At 40.4% G+C, this 17,841-nt stretch overlaps 1 protein-coding gene across 4 annotated transcripts; it reads right to left on the bottom strand.

Annotated features, from left to right (window-relative positions):
* Positions 1-1,228: 1,228 nt before the first annotated feature.
* INIP (INTS3 and NABP interacting protein) lies at positions 1,229-15,807 on the bottom strand. 4 transcript variants are annotated; one of them, XM_079791096.1, is made up of 6 exons: positions 15,675-15,748; positions 14,645-14,727; positions 8,337-8,411; positions 7,912-8,014; positions 5,276-5,366; positions 1,229-3,910 (listed from the first exon to the last, which is right to left on the bottom strand). In XM_079791096.1, exons 4-6 carry the CDS (start codon positions 7,947-7,949, stop codon positions 3,815-3,817), a joined length of 225 nt encoding a protein of 74 aa, XP_079647222.1. In that variant the 5' UTR covers positions 7,950-8,014; positions 8,337-8,411; positions 14,645-14,727; positions 15,675-15,748; the 3' UTR covers positions 1,229-3,814. The 4 variants fall into 4 exon arrangements, with proteins under 4 accessions (XP_079647222.1, XP_079647221.1, XP_079647223.1 ...); XM_079791095.1 differs by lacking the exon at positions 8,337-8,411 and having other exon boundaries at positions 15,675-15,807; XM_079791097.1 differs by lacking the exon at positions 15,675-15,748 and having other exon boundaries at positions 8,337-8,409.
* Between the last annotated feature and the right edge of the window lie 2,034 nt (positions 15,808-17,841).

The following is a 17,841-nucleotide window of genomic DNA, read 5'->3' as shown; positions in this document are numbered from 1 at the left end:
ATGCGTTTGCCGACCACTGGTCTAGGTGAATATGATGGTGGCTTGGAGCAAAATGATAGCAGAGGAACTGGTGAGAATTCATGGGATTATGGAGCTGCTAGACTGAAAGAGGAGCGTGAGAAAGGCGTCTAGAATGACTCCTGTGTTTACAGCTGTGCAAGTAGCCTTTTACTGGGTGGGAAATGCTGGGAGGGTGAGAGATCAAGAGTCCGATTTTGGACTTGGATGCCCATTAGACTTTCAAGTAGAGACGTCATGTTGGCAATGCATATGGGAGTTTGGAGATCAAGAGTGTTCCCATTATTTTTTGCTGCATTATGAACTACTCCAAAACATAGAGGTTTAAAACAGCAACAATTTATTATTTCTTACAATTCTGTGGAAATTCTGCTCAGCTGGGCAATTCTGCTCTAGGTGGCATCAATTGGGGTCACTCGCTTGGCTGCATTCAGCTGGTGGCTGGGCTGAGAAGGAAGGTCCAAAGTGGCTTCACTCACATGTCTGGCACCTCAGTGCTCCACCGTATGGCCTCTCCACGTGCTTAGCTTGGGCTTCCTTGCAGCACGGCGGTCATAGGAAGTCAGCTCCAATCAGGCACACGATCATGAGGGCAAAGAAACAATACTCTGCAGTGCACTGTATTGTCAGCGTGTTTTAGATGTTGTGGTCTCAGCATGTTAAAGGTAGGCTGGACTAAGGTATGCTATTTAGTAGGTTAAATGTATTTTCTACTTAAATTTTTCAACTTACGATGGGTTTATTGGCACGTAACCCCATGGTAAGCGGAGCAGCATAAGTATATACATGCACTTCCTTTACAGATCTAGAGAGAAAGAAACCTTTTGGGTAGTGTTCTCAGAAATGTGAGAACATGTCTTTTCCATAAACCCAACAATCCTCTCCTGGAGTCTCATTTGGGTTGAATGTGGGTAACACGTGCAATGCTGAACCAGTTCCTGCGGTCTGTGAGATACCATGTGCTGACCGGCTGTGGCAAAAGGAAATGAATTCCCTGACTGGTCAGGAACATGTAAGGCCCACTCCTGTTGCTGGGCGGTCAGCTTCCCCTGAAGCATGTTGGCTGTACTGGGGAAGGGGGAAGGGGCAAAGAAAGAATAAATGCTGAGTAGATGACTAAGAGATTCTGTTGCTAAAGTGAAGCAAAGAACTGAGACAACTTAATGAGACAGCTTATAGATGGTTCAGGAAAAAAAATCTGCCTTTGAAATTGTGTCATTTCAGTTTTTATTCCAGAATCATACAAAGTACTATCATCTGTATTATGTAGCAGTGGCTTTCAAAACTTTATTACCATGACACACAGTAAAAAAACAACAACAATACCCTTTACATCACCACCCAGGCCATATATAGTCCGTCCTTCCTTTCTCCCTTCCTTCAATAAGTAGGTACTGACTGTCTACTACATGCCAAACGCTATTCTAAGCAGAATACAGTAGTAAACAAAGAGGAAGGGAGAGAAACAAAAACTCTTGCCTTCAGAGATCTTATCTACTGATGGAACATACAATCAACACCATAAGTAAGACACAAACACACAGCAACAAGATTCAAGGAACAAAACCTCCTATTACTACATCCTGTCACTCTAATGAAGGAGACAAAGTGTGTTCTCTTCCTGTATTGCAGATGGAGTGACATGTAAAGAGAGATTAAGCAAGTTAGGCAAATTCACCCATAATCCAAGGGAAGCAATAATGAAACTTCATCTCAGGGCTTCTGACCGAGTCCACTGCTGCCCTTTCCCACGTCCTCTGTAGTCCTCGCAAGGGCCTTAGTTCCTGCTTCTCTGATTATGAACTCTTGACCTGGAGCAGCTCTTCCCTGCCTTGCCAGGTGAAATCACGCCAGTACTTCTAGGCCTATCTAGACTGCTGCCGGCTCCAGGATGCTCTCCCGTGCCACTCACTGCATTCCGACTTCCGTGAGCATTACTGCTGCACCAGAGTAGGCTCTGCCACTGTGAACTCTTTAAGAGCAGGTATCACTCATCATCCCTCCTCCCCGCCCCATGAAGCACAGTGTTTTACAGAGTAGATATTAATCAATACATATGGAATTGAGTTGAATTTGAAAATGATTTCAGGGAGCAGGGGAGAGAGTGTTTACTAGCCAGGAGTGCATGATTTAAGCAACATCTATTTAAAAGGCTAGGACACTAGAAAAGATATCACTGGAAAAAAGATCTCTTTAACCTAAGTTATAAAAGTCACACATTAGGTAGAGGCTTTGATAGTATAAAAACTACAATCCAAATTTCCTATCTCCCTAGTATCAAGTAGATATAGAACCATGGATGTAGGTCGTGTATCACAAAGAACAGAAACTTAGTCACATTCAAAAAAGTGAGGACCACTAAAAGAAGCTGGCGAGACCTGAGGCAGATCAGGAGCCCAAGCCCCCAGGGAGCTCAGCAGCAGGAGTAAGGGCACCTTGGCCGCAATGGTGACCGTTACAGTGGGGACAGCTGCCAACTCACCCAAATGAAGAAAATCAATTCAGATTTTCAAGAGAAGGCATCTAAATGGCACAGCCAATTCTTTTGCTCACTTTTGCTTTAAGTAGTTTGGGCAAGATGGGGCTATGTGGTTGGTGCAAATGTCTAGGGAAGGAGAAGAAACTTTTTGAAAAGGGAGAAGAACTTTGATTAAATATTGACCCAAACTGGAAATTTAAGTTTAAATTTTATCCTACCACTAGAGAGCATGGGGACTCAAGGCCAAGATGAGGTGAGTCATAAGCAGTATGTAAAATACTGTACCTGTGATATAGTATAAAATAATCTGAGTCCTATTAGAAGTAAAAATAATGTAGATTTTAGCCAAATGATCTCTAAGTTTCAGAGACCTACAAATCTATGAATTTATAAAGATATATCATGAAAACTGAATTCTCCAGCCCATGGTTTTCAGACTTTATTTTGAATTAAGAGATTTCTGATTCTGTAGGACTAGGGTAAGGCTGTAGGGATGCATGCACTCCAGATCCTGTTAAAGATGTGTCATAATGAAAACCCAACGCCATTCCCCTTAAAGGAATTAAAAAGGGGTCCAGCTTGCACAAGTTTCTAATTAGAACAAAAACGGACAATAAAACCATGCAGGTACACCACTGTAGTAACACTAAATAAGAGCATGTATAAAATTTAAAACCACCACATTTCATACATTTATTTTTAATAGTATTCTGTCACCTAATTTATAGTGGCATAGGTTTATAAACGATGTTTCATTTAGTAACTTAATCTTGGATTTTCTTTTAAAATTGAAAGGAAACCAGTTACGAGTTAAAGAATATTTCAGGAGGATATGTTGACTATAAACTCAAAAGGTACACTGATACCAATTCTATACACAGCAAATATGAATGTAACTTATTTAAACCTTTTGGTTCACATTTTAAAAAGCACCCTCATTTCTTTAAAGTACTGTAAATGGCTTTTAAAGTCTCTGTGGACATGATGTACTCAGTCCAACTATTTGGGGGCTTGCGGGGTGGGGAGTGAGTTTGTGTGACCATCTAATTGAGAGTCTGATTTAGCCTTAAAATCAAACTGCATTACAAATAAGTTACAGTCACAGTAGCATAATCAGTCCTCAGATAATACAGCTTCCAAAGCTCTCATCATCCTGGTTACCTTTTTTTTTTTTTGCTTTCACTTACACATACCTTTCTTTTAAGGAAGTAAAAAATATAAGTTCACCGATTCTGAAAGTCACAGCTTGTATAGCACTGAACGATAGTAGCTTTGGCGTTTGATATTACAAAGTCAATGTCATTACAAATAATCTCTTCATTCTGGGTCCAGGCGAGGTAAAACAGGAAGAATAAGATTTCCAAATGCGGAGTCTTGAGTTATGAAGTATCCAGATGAATGGGCATGTGCATGCTGGGAAAGAGTTTAAAAAAAAGGCAAGTAAGCTATTAAGAGTCACAATTCTTCAGCCAAGGCATTAAAATTAATTATCTTTTCTGAGTGCTTGAGATCAATTTTTTTCTTTTTCTTTTGAGACCAAATTTATTTTAACAATCAGTGCTTGTGCTTATTTTGTTAAAATACCCAGGAGATGGACAATAATAAAGAATTCATATTAACAAGTTGCACCAGGTACTCATCTATCATACATACTTTCTCCCCAATGATTCTTTTCAGTCAATAAATGAGTCAAAAGCACAAATGATATACTTTGTTCCTTGAAATGGAGAGAAACTAGCAATAATGGTCCCCAAGTACTCTGCTTTTGATCAACAAAGCAGGAGCTTGAGAAAGAAGGGCAGTAGTTGGAAGGAGGAGGGGGAGAAGGCAGATGAATGCTAGAATATAAATAACAGAAAACCACCAGTGACTTCCTGTGTCACTAAAGAAAGGACTGCTTTTATGTCGTCTAAAGTGAGATTATCTCCCCCTAGCCTGTTTAGCTCAGTGGAGAGAGCACTGTGGCCTGTGGACTGAAGGGTCCCGGGTTCGATTCCAGTCAAGGGCACATACCTCAGTTGCAGGCTTGATCACCAGCCCCGGTCAGGGCACGTGTGGGGGGCAACCAACCGATGTGTCTCCCTCACATCGATGTTTCTCTCTCTGTGTCTCTCTCCTTCCCTTGCACTCTCTAAAAATCAATGGAAAAATATCCTCGGGTGAGGATTAACAACAACAAAAAAAGTGAGATGATCTCTAATGTCCCTTCAAATTCTGAAATTCTGAGGTTTAAAAGCAAAGATAATGATGTCTCTGGGAATCTTAAATTATCGAAGATCAGAGTAGTACTGAAACTGTTTATTACCATGAAGAAAATATATTTTTAAACTGATGGATTACTTTCCTATAGTAAGAGGATGCTTTAATCATTTCCTGTAAAACAGCCATGCAGACATTACAAAAAGAACTCACACAACAATAATATACCAGTAAGACCATCCAAGGGTCTAATTGGAAAAAATATATATGTACTAGCCAGTTCAGCTTTTAAGATCATTCTGTGCATCCAAATATCCTAAACTCTCGTGTGCAAGCAATCCCTTGCCAGGTACAGCACAGAATCAATCATGACCGAGTCGACACCATAAAAGATATTTTCATTACTGCTGTTTTGGTCCTTCAAATCCTCTGGGCACAATTGAACATCAGCAAACCACTGCAATTATGTGTGGAACATTTTTATTGATATTGCTCCACTGAAATACAAAACAGGAATTGTGTTGGCTTCCAAGACCCAGGAATCTCCAGAGACAAGAATGTCAGTTGCACTTTGCTCACCTGCAACGCCGCCTTCTGTTGGGCGGCAATATGCTGCTGCTCAGCGTGATCCCGGAAGTCCTTATTAAGAGAGGGTCTCGAAAGTGCGATGCTGAAACAGGAATCTTAGTTACGTGGCTGTTTCACATACAGGCTTGCTTACTTCTGAATCACATTTTTTCATTATATATTGGGATAGAAAAAGACCTTCCAGAATATGTTTTTCCTTCTCTCACTGTCTACATTAATATACACGAAGAAAGCCTGTTATTTACTAGGGCTTCAAATTATGTCCTTTTTATTGATGATTTATGGTCCCTTACTTTCAAACGGATTTGAGGTATTCCAATCTACCATAAATTACATTTATAATGAAAACTGAAGACTTGAATGTTTCAAGCAGAAGGTATGGCCTGCAAAAGGACCCAGGGCAGCAGAGCTTGACGTGTTTGAAGAAGTCACAGTTTAGTAGGACTGGAGGTCGGGGTTGGGGAAGGGTAAAGAGGGTTGGCAAAAAATGAGGCTGGAGGGGAAGGTAGGTGCCAGGACATGAAGAGCTTTGTGAAAGAAATGAAGAAATGTAGACCTTATCCTAGCAATAAAGGGAGACTTCCAAGGAATGGTATAAGCAGAGGAGCGACATGATCAGAAGCGCCACACGGCAATTCAGAAAGAACACTGCAATGGCAGACAGTGCGGGTCACCTCAACAGCTGTTTCTCTTCTTGCTAACGGAACCCGAACTTAGTTCAATTATCAGTGATTTCATGCTTCCGGGCAGGCCAGGCTCATTCCTCAGGGGAGAACTTTGGTGTAAGACAATGCCATCCCCTTTGCTGGTTTCTGGCTTAGGCAAGAGAAAGATACACCATTTTGAGCAACTAGATTTGATAGGTAGTCTGTTGGAAGGCTCCTGAGAATATATTCCTCACTCTTACAAAAGGAACATAGGGTAGGAACCTCCTGGCCTTTGCCTCTCCAGGTGGCTTGGTGTAGAGGTGAGGCCTAGGATATCGCAGTCATATTTTGACCATAAGGGAGCTGCTGACTCATGGAGAGAGCAAAGAGGAAAGGAAGCTGGATCACTGCTGACACAGTTGTGCCACCGCATTAAACTGCTCTGAACCACCTGATCTTCACATTCCTGATTAACATGTATCCTAATGTGTATGGAAACTGTTGGTTTTTTGTTATTTCCAGATTAAAACATCCTAACTGACATGACTGACAAATGTATTTGAGAGACTACAGGAAATCCAGTGAGGAAGCAGTTATAGTAACCAGGAAAGAAATGACAGTGCCAGGACCAGGGCAATGAAGAAAAGTGGACAGATTTGAAACACATTTCAAAGTGTAAACGTAAGAGAATGGTAAATGCTTGGAGATAGTAATTAAATGATAAACAATTAAAATTCGAATTTCTGACTTTGGTAACTAGTAGATCTGTACCTCTCACTGAGACAAAACACACACACACAAGAATATTAAGTAGTCAGTTAAAGGAAGGGAAGATGAGTTCAGTTTGGGGACTACTAGTTTAAAATGCCTGGAGGACATCAAAATGGAGATGTTCAGGAGGCAGCCTGGTGCTGGGGAGAAAGGACTAGGCTAAAAATGCAAATGTGTCAAAGTTATCTGCACGCAATTAACAGGCTGTGAAAGTGGATGCAACGGTCTGGTGAAAAGATGTAGACTGAGAAACGGCCTAGAACAGAACCCTGAGGAACATCAACATTCAAGAGACAGGCAGTGGAGAAACGTCTGCAAAAGAAAGCAAGATAGTGTAACAGTGAGTGAATGGAAGCCAACAAAAGAGTATTTTTAAGAAGGAGAGAGTGATCAGTGGTGTCAAATAATGCTAAGGTCTCTAACTAGAAAAGGACTTTGGTCTAGCAGCTTTAGCCACAAGGTGGTTGCAAGTGAACTAGGCTCAAACCCATTCTAGGAAGTGGGAAGGAGACACCTGGTAGTGGATTGAGGTGTAAATAAGTAAGAAAGGAGAGGTGAGCATAAACAACTCTATAAGAGGTCTGGCTGGAAAAGATGGGACAGTTAGGGTAGTGGCTGGATGGGATAATAGATCTGAGGGAAGAGATTTAAGATGGCACAAACTGAATAAAGGGCATTAAGCTATAAATTTACCTACTTTGCAGAATGCTTAAAAAAGTGGGACACTGGAATCCAACCAGCATAGCTCAGTGTTTGAGCGTCTACCCATGAACCAGGAGTTCATGGTTTAATTCCCGGTTGGGGCACATGCCTGGGTTGCAGGCTTGATCCCCAGTGTGGGGTGTGCAGGGGGCAGCTGATCAATGATTCTCTTTCATCATTGATGTTTCAATCTCTCCCTCCCTCTCTGAAATCAATAAAAATATATTTTAAAAAAAGTGGGACACTGGAATAATTTAAGTTACAAACAAAACTCATACAAAATGCTTATCTTTTCATAAAAGTAGTCTGTAGGGAAAATTAAATGTTCTAATTAGAATTAAAATATTTAAAATAGAATCAATTAAATAATTTTTTCAAATCTAGCTAGGGAACAAAATATAATGTAAATTCCAATATTAAAAAAAACCATTGCCAACCAACTTGAATTATTTTGTCCAAGATATTTTTTATATCACTGAACTTAAATATCACATTATTCTTCGGTACCTAGCTCCAGGATGATTTGTTGAAGATTGGTTCTGCATTAGTAATTTTCTTTTCTCTTTGTCCAATTCTGCCAAGATTGCAACTCTATTTTTGTTTTGAAAACCTAAAAAAAAGAAGGTTGGGAGAAGAAAAAGAAATAAAAAACATTTTAGAGCTATTTTAGGCCATCCAGAAACCCAGGCAGCAAAATTCTCTTCTCTAACATGATAATGAACTCACTAATAAGTAGTCTCTTTAGATGGTTACCGTTTCCCTACTGCTATTTCCCAGCAACTGTAACAGCTTAATACATGGATATATGCAAAGCATAATGCTGACCAAGGACTTTTAAAACTCAATTCTAAAGAATTTTAATCATCAAGTTATGGGTAACAACATTTGTTTTTTAACAAAATCTCTGAGGCCCCAATACTGCAAGGACTAACCTCTATCCTGCGCAGTCAATCTCTGGGAGTGGAGATTTTCTTAGTTCTCACTTTTAGGTCTCTTTATGAAAGTCTCTTTCATGGAAGAATAAAGCATTAGACATACTTAGATCAAAACAATGTTTCTTTTTCTCAACTGCTTTCATTCAGAAATGACACAATCTTTCAAGGAATAAGTCAAAGAATTGCAGCTGATTAGAAAGCAATTCTGAGAAAGAAATGGAGCATAACTGACAGGGTACAAAAGAGTATATTCTTTATCGATACTTAACGATGGGCTTGATCTTACAGAAGACCTTGGCCCAGAAGCAGTAACACACTATGTTTTAAAAATCTGAATTTAATTCCAACATGTACATACAAAATATATACACTGAGTTTGCAGCATTTTCAGCTAAATCTCGTGCCATCCCACTCCATCCCGTCCGGGATGTGAATCATCCCTTTGTCCAGTGTATCCGTGCTGCACGTACAGTACAGTAAGATATGTTGAGAGAGACCACATTCACATAACTTTTATTACAGTGTATTGTTATAACTATTCTATTTTATCATTAGTTATTGTTGTTAATTTGTTACTAGGCCCAATTTATAAATTCAACTTTCTCATAGGTATTATGTATAGGAAAGACATACTATACATAGGGCGCAGTACTATCTGAGGTTTCCGGTAGCCAGGGGGTCTTGGAACATTCTCCTCATGAATAAGGGGGAGCTACTGTAGTTTACAAACCACAGCTTTAGACCTTTACTTTAATACCAAAGCAACTGATCGCCAAGGCAATCTGCCAAAGGGGTTTAAAAAGAAGGTGCTATACAAATAAAGGCCACACAAAAAAATATTCTTAACAGTTAAATAACTTCTTACAAATTTAGACCTCTAATTAGGCTGGCCATCACAAACCATAAATATCAACTCATCTTTATACAACTAGGAATATTACATAAATATAATAACCACTCTAAGAGAACTTTTAATTTATGTATTAAGTTAAATTTATTAAACTGCCTATATCTGACCAATTTTTACTTACAAAAACAACAACTGCATATAATTCACCAACTTCTCATAAAAAACCACATGTCTTTCTTGGCTTGGTTAAGAAGGAATAGCCTCCTTAAAAAAATTCATGCATGTTTGACAATCAGAGCACAGGTTGCTGGAGTTAACGCCTTGTTACTGTGGAAATCAGGTGTGAAAATTAGTAACTATAGGCTCAAAATTAATATATAATTTCTAAATTAATAGAGTTTCTTTGATTGTCAGTGTTATTTCACTAAGGAAGGCTATGGTATTGTCAATCTATGTACTACCTCATGGTTGGCCTGTTATCCAAATAAACAAATAAATGTGTATAAATGATCTGATAATATATTCTATGGGAAATTCAGAATATGAGTATTATTGATTTTATACACTAGGAACTTCCCTAAAAGTGATGTAATACAAATTAAGGTAAGATATTTATGGAGGACTAGGTATATACTGGAATGTGTTATTTACGGGAATCCAAAAGTGAGTTCTTTGTAAAGTGAGGAATGCTTTCAATGGGAAAGAAAACTGGGGCCCTGCCGCAGTGGCTCAGTTGGTTGAGCATCGTCCCAAGCACCGAGAGGCTACCAGTTCGGGGCACATGCCCCGGTTTCAGGCTTCAACACTGATGGGGGCCATGCAGGAGGCAGCTGATCAATGCTTTTCTCTCTCTGAGGCCCCAAAGACTCTTATTTTTTCAAAAAAAGGGGAAAGCTGGTACTTTCCCATGTGTATATATGAAGCTGTATATATTTAAAGCAAGTTACACCACCAGCTATATTTTCAACTATAGGACAAGTTTTTTTTCCCCTTTTTTTCAGAAGAGCCTGTTGTATATTTAGAAAGGAATTATATAGTTACATCTTTTTAGATTTAGAGGTACTATAAATATAAAAAAGAAAATTTTTGAAAAGAAAAGTAAAAAATCCAATAGTGTTTAATTATATGATGAGCAAAATAAGCTACCACATTGGAAAGAACTGAAGTGGTGTTTAGAGAAATATAAATTCCCTAGAGATTAATTTGTTCACAAGAAAATATTTTATACTATCCTCCGTTAAAAGGAACCAGGGTTCTCGGGGAGTACTAGTTCCATGTCATAGGGAAGGAAAATAATCAAGTGGACCTGGAATATCTTGTCAGAAAGCAAGAAGTGTTTTTTTTTAAAGACTCAGGATATGCTCAAAGAAGAAAGAAGCCAGTTTGAGATTAACCAGGCTGACACAATTGGGACATTAAAGAGAATAATAAGTATAGCTAGATGGAACAAATCAAATCTGTGAGCCATGAATTCACAATAAGATGCAAAAAGGAAAGTTAAAGTACATAAATAAACAGTTGTAAAGAAAGGGTGGAAATAATAGTTACTATGTTAATAATTAAGTTAGTGTTAACATTTAGGTGTTTTGTTTCTACTAGTAAGTATATGTCTGTTTATAAAGTATAGCTGTGTACTTTTTTGTTTAGGTTCAGGAGGAAGGGGTAGATACAGGGAACTGTAGCTAAGCTAAAAAATTCCAGAAAAGCAAATGATGCACTGGAACAAACTCTGAATTCAAAAGTAGAATACCTTAGAACAAGCCAGAAGGGTAAATTTGCTTTCTTCTGGACCATAGATGGTTTAGGTAAGACTTCTACTTGGGTCTGAGGTCAACCAAGACAACCTCCCAGGAGTAAAGCCACCCACTTCCTACAGAGCACCCTAAAATCACAGCTAAGAGCATCAAGAGTGGCCCCTAGTCAACAGTTTCTACCACTTGATCTGCAGGGTTTATAGATATTTCTTTCTTTTTTAAAAAAAAAAGTATATATATTTTATTGATTTTTTATAGAGAGGAAGGGAGAGGGATAGAGAGTTAAAAACATCGATGAGAGAGAAACATCAATCAGTTGCCTCCTGCACACCCCCTATTGGGGATGTGCCTGCAACCAAGGTACATGCCCTTGACCGGAATCGAACCCAGGACCCTTCAGTCCGCAGGCCGACGCTCTATCCACTGAGCCAAACGGGCTAGGGCTTTATAGATATTTCTACAAGCATTTTGAGATCATTATAAAATAATCAAAGAGAAGAATTCACATTCTTTACTCAGTATTTCACCAGGATTCTCAGGTTAGACCAATCCAACTACCACCACATGATCACAGGACCTTGATACAGTATTACCAATAATGAAAGACTCTTTACACAAGAATGGTACCTTGGACAAATTCCAGTTTGAGGATCTGCCTTTATATATTAAAATTCTCAAAATGTTACTTCAATCTAAGAATAATGTTCCACACTACTATGGATGCTAAGAAGAATATGAGACATCAGTAACTATCTGCCAAGAGCTTATGAAATTCAGCAGACCTGACACTACGACAATATGATAGAAGGCTAGATCTGAAAGAGGGGTTAGTGGGCACAATGGGATTCTGTCCCCTACACCAGAGACATTAATATACTATAATGTATGGGTCAAGAATTGTTTAGTCATTGTTCTTTCAGTTATCACTATAATTATGGCACTTGACATTCAATCCCCATAAGAAGTAGTCCCTATACTCATAAACAGTGCAGAAATATTTAATAAAGTAAAATGCAATAGATCCAAATAAATAAGAATTTAATATTTTCATCGAGAGTCTGGGAGTCTATAGAACATGACGTGGACTCCCTCTGCTGGTGGCTAATAGCAGCAGTTCCATGACGCCAACAAAATCTCTGACAAAACAGTAACAAAAGCCAAAGTGGTTTTGACTGTGTTTCATAGTGGATTTGACTATGGATCAATCAAATGCCACACTAAAAATGATTGTGTTTTATTGCAACTGCTAAAAAATGAGTAACCAGCGAATTGTAAATCTCGTGTATTTGTGTTACTAGAATAAAGAGATAATTTAAAATTTTATTTTCATTAGGGCTGCATTGAGTGATGGTTAGCATACTTTCTTTTCAAATTAGACTTCTCTTAGCTTTCATTTTTGTTGAATTTCAATATGAGTCCTTATAACTTGGAAAAGAAGAGGTCAAAAACCAGAGGGGAATACTGACCTGTGATTTGAGAGAACAGAACAGTATTAGCTGGTTACAGCTGGTAAAGCTATGACTGCAACTAGCTTTTTACTACACTTTTATAAAACTCATGTAACCTTTAGTTTACCCTAAATCCAACTCATATACTAAAATAGATTCAGCGGGCTTCCAACTTCCAGGAATGGCAGAGTAGTTTGGTTACAGTAACTCTATTATTTGAAGGCATGAGAGACTGACCAAAATTTGGCAGAAAGTGAAACTGGTGAGATTTGGGAATCTGTGGCCTTTTGCCTGAAGCTCTCCTCAATCCACAAAAAACTTGGACAGCTCACCTTACCGATTTGAGGTATCAGAGGACAGAGTTCAGGGCTGGCAGAGTAGCCAAATATTAGGGGAGGGATTTAAGAGGGAAAGGCAGGAGTAAAGCCTAAAACATGCCTATGAAATCCACCCACAGTTTTTGCTTTCTGTAAACTGCACACATATGGGGAGAGCAGCGGGAGCCCAGCAATAAAGCAGCAGCTGGAAACTAAAAGAATGAGCAGAGATTTCAGTTGCTGCCCAACACAAGGGAGACAATCTGGAGTAAGAGTTGAACCAAGCCGTCTGCTAGAACAAAAATCACATTACAGGGGAATACAACAGAACCCAGGATCTCTACAATGTATTAGAATATCCCGTATCCAGTAACAAATCACTAAGTGTAGTAAGAAAAAGTAAAGTGTGACCTATACTAAAAAAAAGTGCAGTCAACAGAAACCAACTCCAAGATGATCTAGATAATGCAATTAGCAACGACAAAGGACCAGTATCCAGACTATAAAAAAAACTTCAAAATAAAAATAACCCAGTTTTTAAAAAGAAGCAGAAGACATGAACAAACACTTCACAACAGAAGATTTACAATGGCCAATAAGTATGTGAAAAAGTGCTCCACATTGGTCATCGAGGAAATGCAAGTTACTACTACAATGACATGACCCTTCACACCCCCAAAATGGCTCCCCCAGAAAAGACCAACAGCCAAGGCTATATATGGGGAGCAACCAGAATTCTCACACTTTGCTGGAGTGAATGCAAATGGTACAAGCACTTTGGGAAAACGTTTGCCCGTTTTTTATAAAGTTGACTATACACTGAGCTGCTCCATTCCTAGATATTTATCCAAATATCTACAAAAAGGCTTACAGCAAATATTAAAAGCGGTTTATTCACAATGGCCAAAACCCCAAAGCCTCCTAACAGGAGAATGATTCAATGAATTGTAATAAATTAATACAATGGGACTCCGAAATAAAAAGGGATGAACTACTAATAGCTGGCACAACATGGGTACATCTCACAGAGTGAAAGAAGCTGGATACAAACAAGTGCACACTTTACGATTCCATTTATATGAAGACTAAGATAACACAAAACTGCCCTAGCCGGGCTGCTCAGTGGACAGAGTGTGGGCCTGTGGACTGAAGGGTCCCAGGTTCGATTCCAGACAAGGGCACATGCCTGGGTTGCAAGCTAAATACACGGCGGGGGCGTGCAGGAGGCAGCTGGTCAGTGATTCTCTCTCATCATTTATGTTTCTCTCCCTCTCTGAATCAGTAAAAAAAAGACAAAACAAAACTAAGATTTTTAAAAATCAGAACAGGTCATACCAAAGATGAGTAACAAAAAAAATATGGTGGGTCAAATAGGAATTTAAACTTGATATGGAAAAGAAATAGAAGTTTGCTTTAATTTTTGAAGCAGGAAACTACTTACAAAGTAAGATTTAATACTTTAAATAAAAACTTCTTTAGGATGTGTCTAACTTGATTAGCCTTAGAGAGCTAGCTTAATACAGGTGAAATGTGTAATAAAATTTTTAGAGCAAACGAAGATAAAGGTATGGATATAGCCTGGTGACCATATAACTTCTTTAAAAGTGGTTCTGACTTCAAGTAAAGAGCAAGAAAACAGATGTTAGAGGAGGACCTAAGGTTTACAATGTGAATAATCTTAACACAGATTAAAAGATAGGATTAATATCTATTAAGGATATTATACATCTGATACAATGTTGGATTTGCTTTAAATATGGGGGTTTTACTTTGCTATTTATTTTTTATTCTGGCTACAGTAAATGCCCTTTGCCAAAGTTTCTATTAAGTTTAAGTTTCTATTAAAAGTTTAAGTTTCTATTAAGTTTCTATTAAAATATGTTTACTGTGTGGGGGAAAAGTTCCTAGTAATAAAATAAGTTCCGGCATGCATTACCTTGTCCTGAAGGGTTTGCTGCCATCTTCCTATTTTCTGTTTCAACTATGTTCAGTGGCAATTGGTCAGCACTTTACAATCACCTGTAAAAAATGTGTACATGCATACAGAATGCACCATACTTTAATAACAAATGAAAAGTTGTCGGGAACAGCTAGCCTTCCTACAATGAAACGTTTGCCACTATCTTCATCTCTTCAGAAACATAAATCTGAAAAGCACACAGACTCCGCAAGGTCAAGTGTTCAATTAGAGCGTGAAGGTTAAATCTCTATTCTTGCAGCTGTTGATATCAACATTAAGCATTGCTGCCTTTAATACGTCATTAGGTTGTTTACCAAACATCACCAAATGTTATCAATCACTTGATAACATCAATATGGTCACAGAAGGAAGAAACATCACTCATCTACGGTGCCTCTCGCTTCCCTTACTACAAAATGTAGCCAGCAACAACTGTGTACACTGAAAGCTAAAAAGGAGATCCCAAATAAGCGACGTCGTGCTCCTGCCCTCTAGGAACACATAATCGGAGGGAAAATAGAGTCTCATTCAAAGCAACCGTGCTAAAATAGGTTAACAAACGCGCTCTTTAAAAGGCGTAAACACTGCTCAGGAAGCAGAGAGCGACTGGCTCTGTGGGCGCGGTGAGGATGCCTTCAGGGGAGCCCGGGAACGTACAAGCGCTAGCAAACAGACGTCGGTTTGGAACAGAACATGGTTAGGTGTCTCCCGTGGCTGGTGCGCAGAGCTAGCGAAGTCCGCTTAGGAAGGCACATCTGCAGAAGGGAAACGTCAATCAGGGAGGTGGCGGGGCTGCACCTGCACCTCAGGAGGGTCCCTGCGTGCGGTCCCGGAGGGCGGGCTGGGCGGGGACAGTGGCGGAGACGAAGGAGAGGAGGGGTGAGAAACTTTGGAAGGCGAGGAAAGCCGAGAGGCCACTGCCCAGTGGCCACAGAGACAACGGCAGCAAGTCAGCCCCGGAGCCATACACCTCCACCCCCCGGAGCCGCCGGGCGGCCCTACTTACCGGGGACGCGAGTGCGCCAGGGACGGCCTCGCCGCGGGACCGCGCTCTCCAAGGGGGCGCGACCACTTAAAGACCGGCAAACCTAGCGCAACGTGCCGCTCTACAACCTTCCCGCCCCCGCCGCACTTCCGCCTCCCGATGACGTAACCCGAGGGAGCGGAAGTCCCGCCTCCCACCCGGGCCCAACAGCCGCTGCCCACGCCGATTCGTGATTTAGCTGCCGCCTCAGCGCCGATGTCACTTTTCTTCCGAAAACTGACAGCCGAAGAGGCTCATGGGAGATGCAGGCTGCGCTTGGGAGGCCCGGGCCGAGTGGGGCGGGACGCGGTGACCTAGCCGGCCGGCTCAGCGAGGTAGGGGCGGGGCGGAGGCCGCCTGGGTCCCCGGTACCGTCCCGCGGCCCCTTTCATTGTCGAGGTCACTGGCCGGAGAAAAGCCGCCACCGAGCCGGTCTTGCGACGGCGGGAATCCTCTTAGACTGAGACTGAGCCTAAGAGGGCGTGTCTTCCTGGGCTGGGTTCGCTTTCAAACTACAACACCTATCTCGGCTGCAGGTCCACACACGCAAATCCCAGGAATATTTTTCTTTTATGTAGTTTGTGTAATTATACACATAAGAAAAGAAGTAGCCATGGGGACGTTTTCAGTACTGTTCAATAATCTGTGTTTAAGAAATGGCTGAGCCACATCTCAGAACTCCTAGTGGGATTTCCACATTTACAGTAAAAGCTAGCCTTCGATGGATGGGTGCCGCCTGGTCTGTGGCCGTTAACCCAGTAGGCACCTTTTCTAGAACTTGAACATATGTTCTTCATAATGGATGTTTTCTCAGCAGTAAACGTTTATGATGTGCTAGTTTGTTGGGCATGGACCCGTGACTGAAGCAATAAGACTAACCAAGCATTTATCGAGTGCCTGGAGCGTGCTAGGTGCTCCCTGTGCGTCAGCTCCAGGCTTGTCATCTCTGGGCTGCAGGAGACTAAGAAATGTTTGAGTTCCTTATTCTATGCTAAGCAGCCAGCTGTTTCTAGAGACTAACGGGTCTGCCAGATACAAAGGCCCAGGTTCTTAAATCTCACACCTGACTTCTCTGGAGGAAGGAATTCCTCTGAGACCAGCTCTTGCTGACTAATCTAGATATAGTGTAACGTGGCGATGTGGTGGTTGGCCAGGATCCCTTTTCAGTTGAAGGCGTCTTTTATTCCTAGCGTGACTAAAAAGATGATCAAGATATACCGTCTATGCTGATAGAACCTTAGGAGAACCTTTGGGTTTTAGGTTGCCTGACTAGACAAAACAGAAACCAGGGCATAAGAAACCTCCCAAAAAAAGTTCCAAACGGACCTTCTGAACAAAGCTTATTTAAGGAGAAAAGGTTCTACCCCCAGAACAACATTTTGCAACTTCCCGGCAAGTTCATCCTCCCAGGGTTGGGAGACTATTACAAGGAGAAAGATCAATTAACTTGCTGCTAATCATTTTGCCCTTTACTTGGTGGGTGTTAGCCCTTGAACCCCTCTATCTTCCTTCTTGAGAGCTTTTTGTAATTTCTGCCTCACAAGAATTTTAACATATTGCTTAATAGTAGGTCAGTTTACTTGAGTTCAAATTCCAGCTCTGGCATTTAGAAGTTGAGCCCGTGTTTAACTTTTTGGTGCTTCAGTTCTGTCATCTGTAAAAGGGAAATAAAAATAAACGAGGAACCACTTCACACCCATTAGATGGCTACTATTTTTAAAAAAACCAACAACACAGAAAATAGCAAGTGTTGGTGAGGATGTGGAGAAAATGGAACCCTTGTGCACTGTTGGTGGGAATGGTACAGCTACTGTGAAACAATATGGCAGTTGCTCCAAAAATTAAAAATAGAATTACTATATAATCCAGCAATTCCATGTCTGGGTAATATCCAAAAGAATTGAAAGCAGGGCCTTAAAGAGATAGTTGCACACCCATATTCATAGCAGCACCATTCATAACACCCAAGAGGTGGGAGCAACCCAAGTGTTCATTGACAGATGAATGGATAAACAAAATGCGGCATATATGTACAATAAAATAGTATTCAGCCTTAAAAAAGTGCATTCTGATATGTTATAGCACACAGGAACCGTGAGGACATTATGCTAAGTGACATAAGCTAGTCACAAAAAGACAAATACTGTGT

The sequence above is a fragment of the Cnephaeus nilssonii genome, assembly GCF_951640355.1.
Source record: "Cnephaeus nilssonii genome assembly, chromosome: 14".
NCBI classification, from domain to species: Eukaryota; Metazoa; Chordata; class Mammalia; order Chiroptera; family Vespertilionidae; genus Cnephaeus; species Cnephaeus nilssonii.
This window is presented reverse-complemented; position numbering and strand designations above follow the sequence as displayed.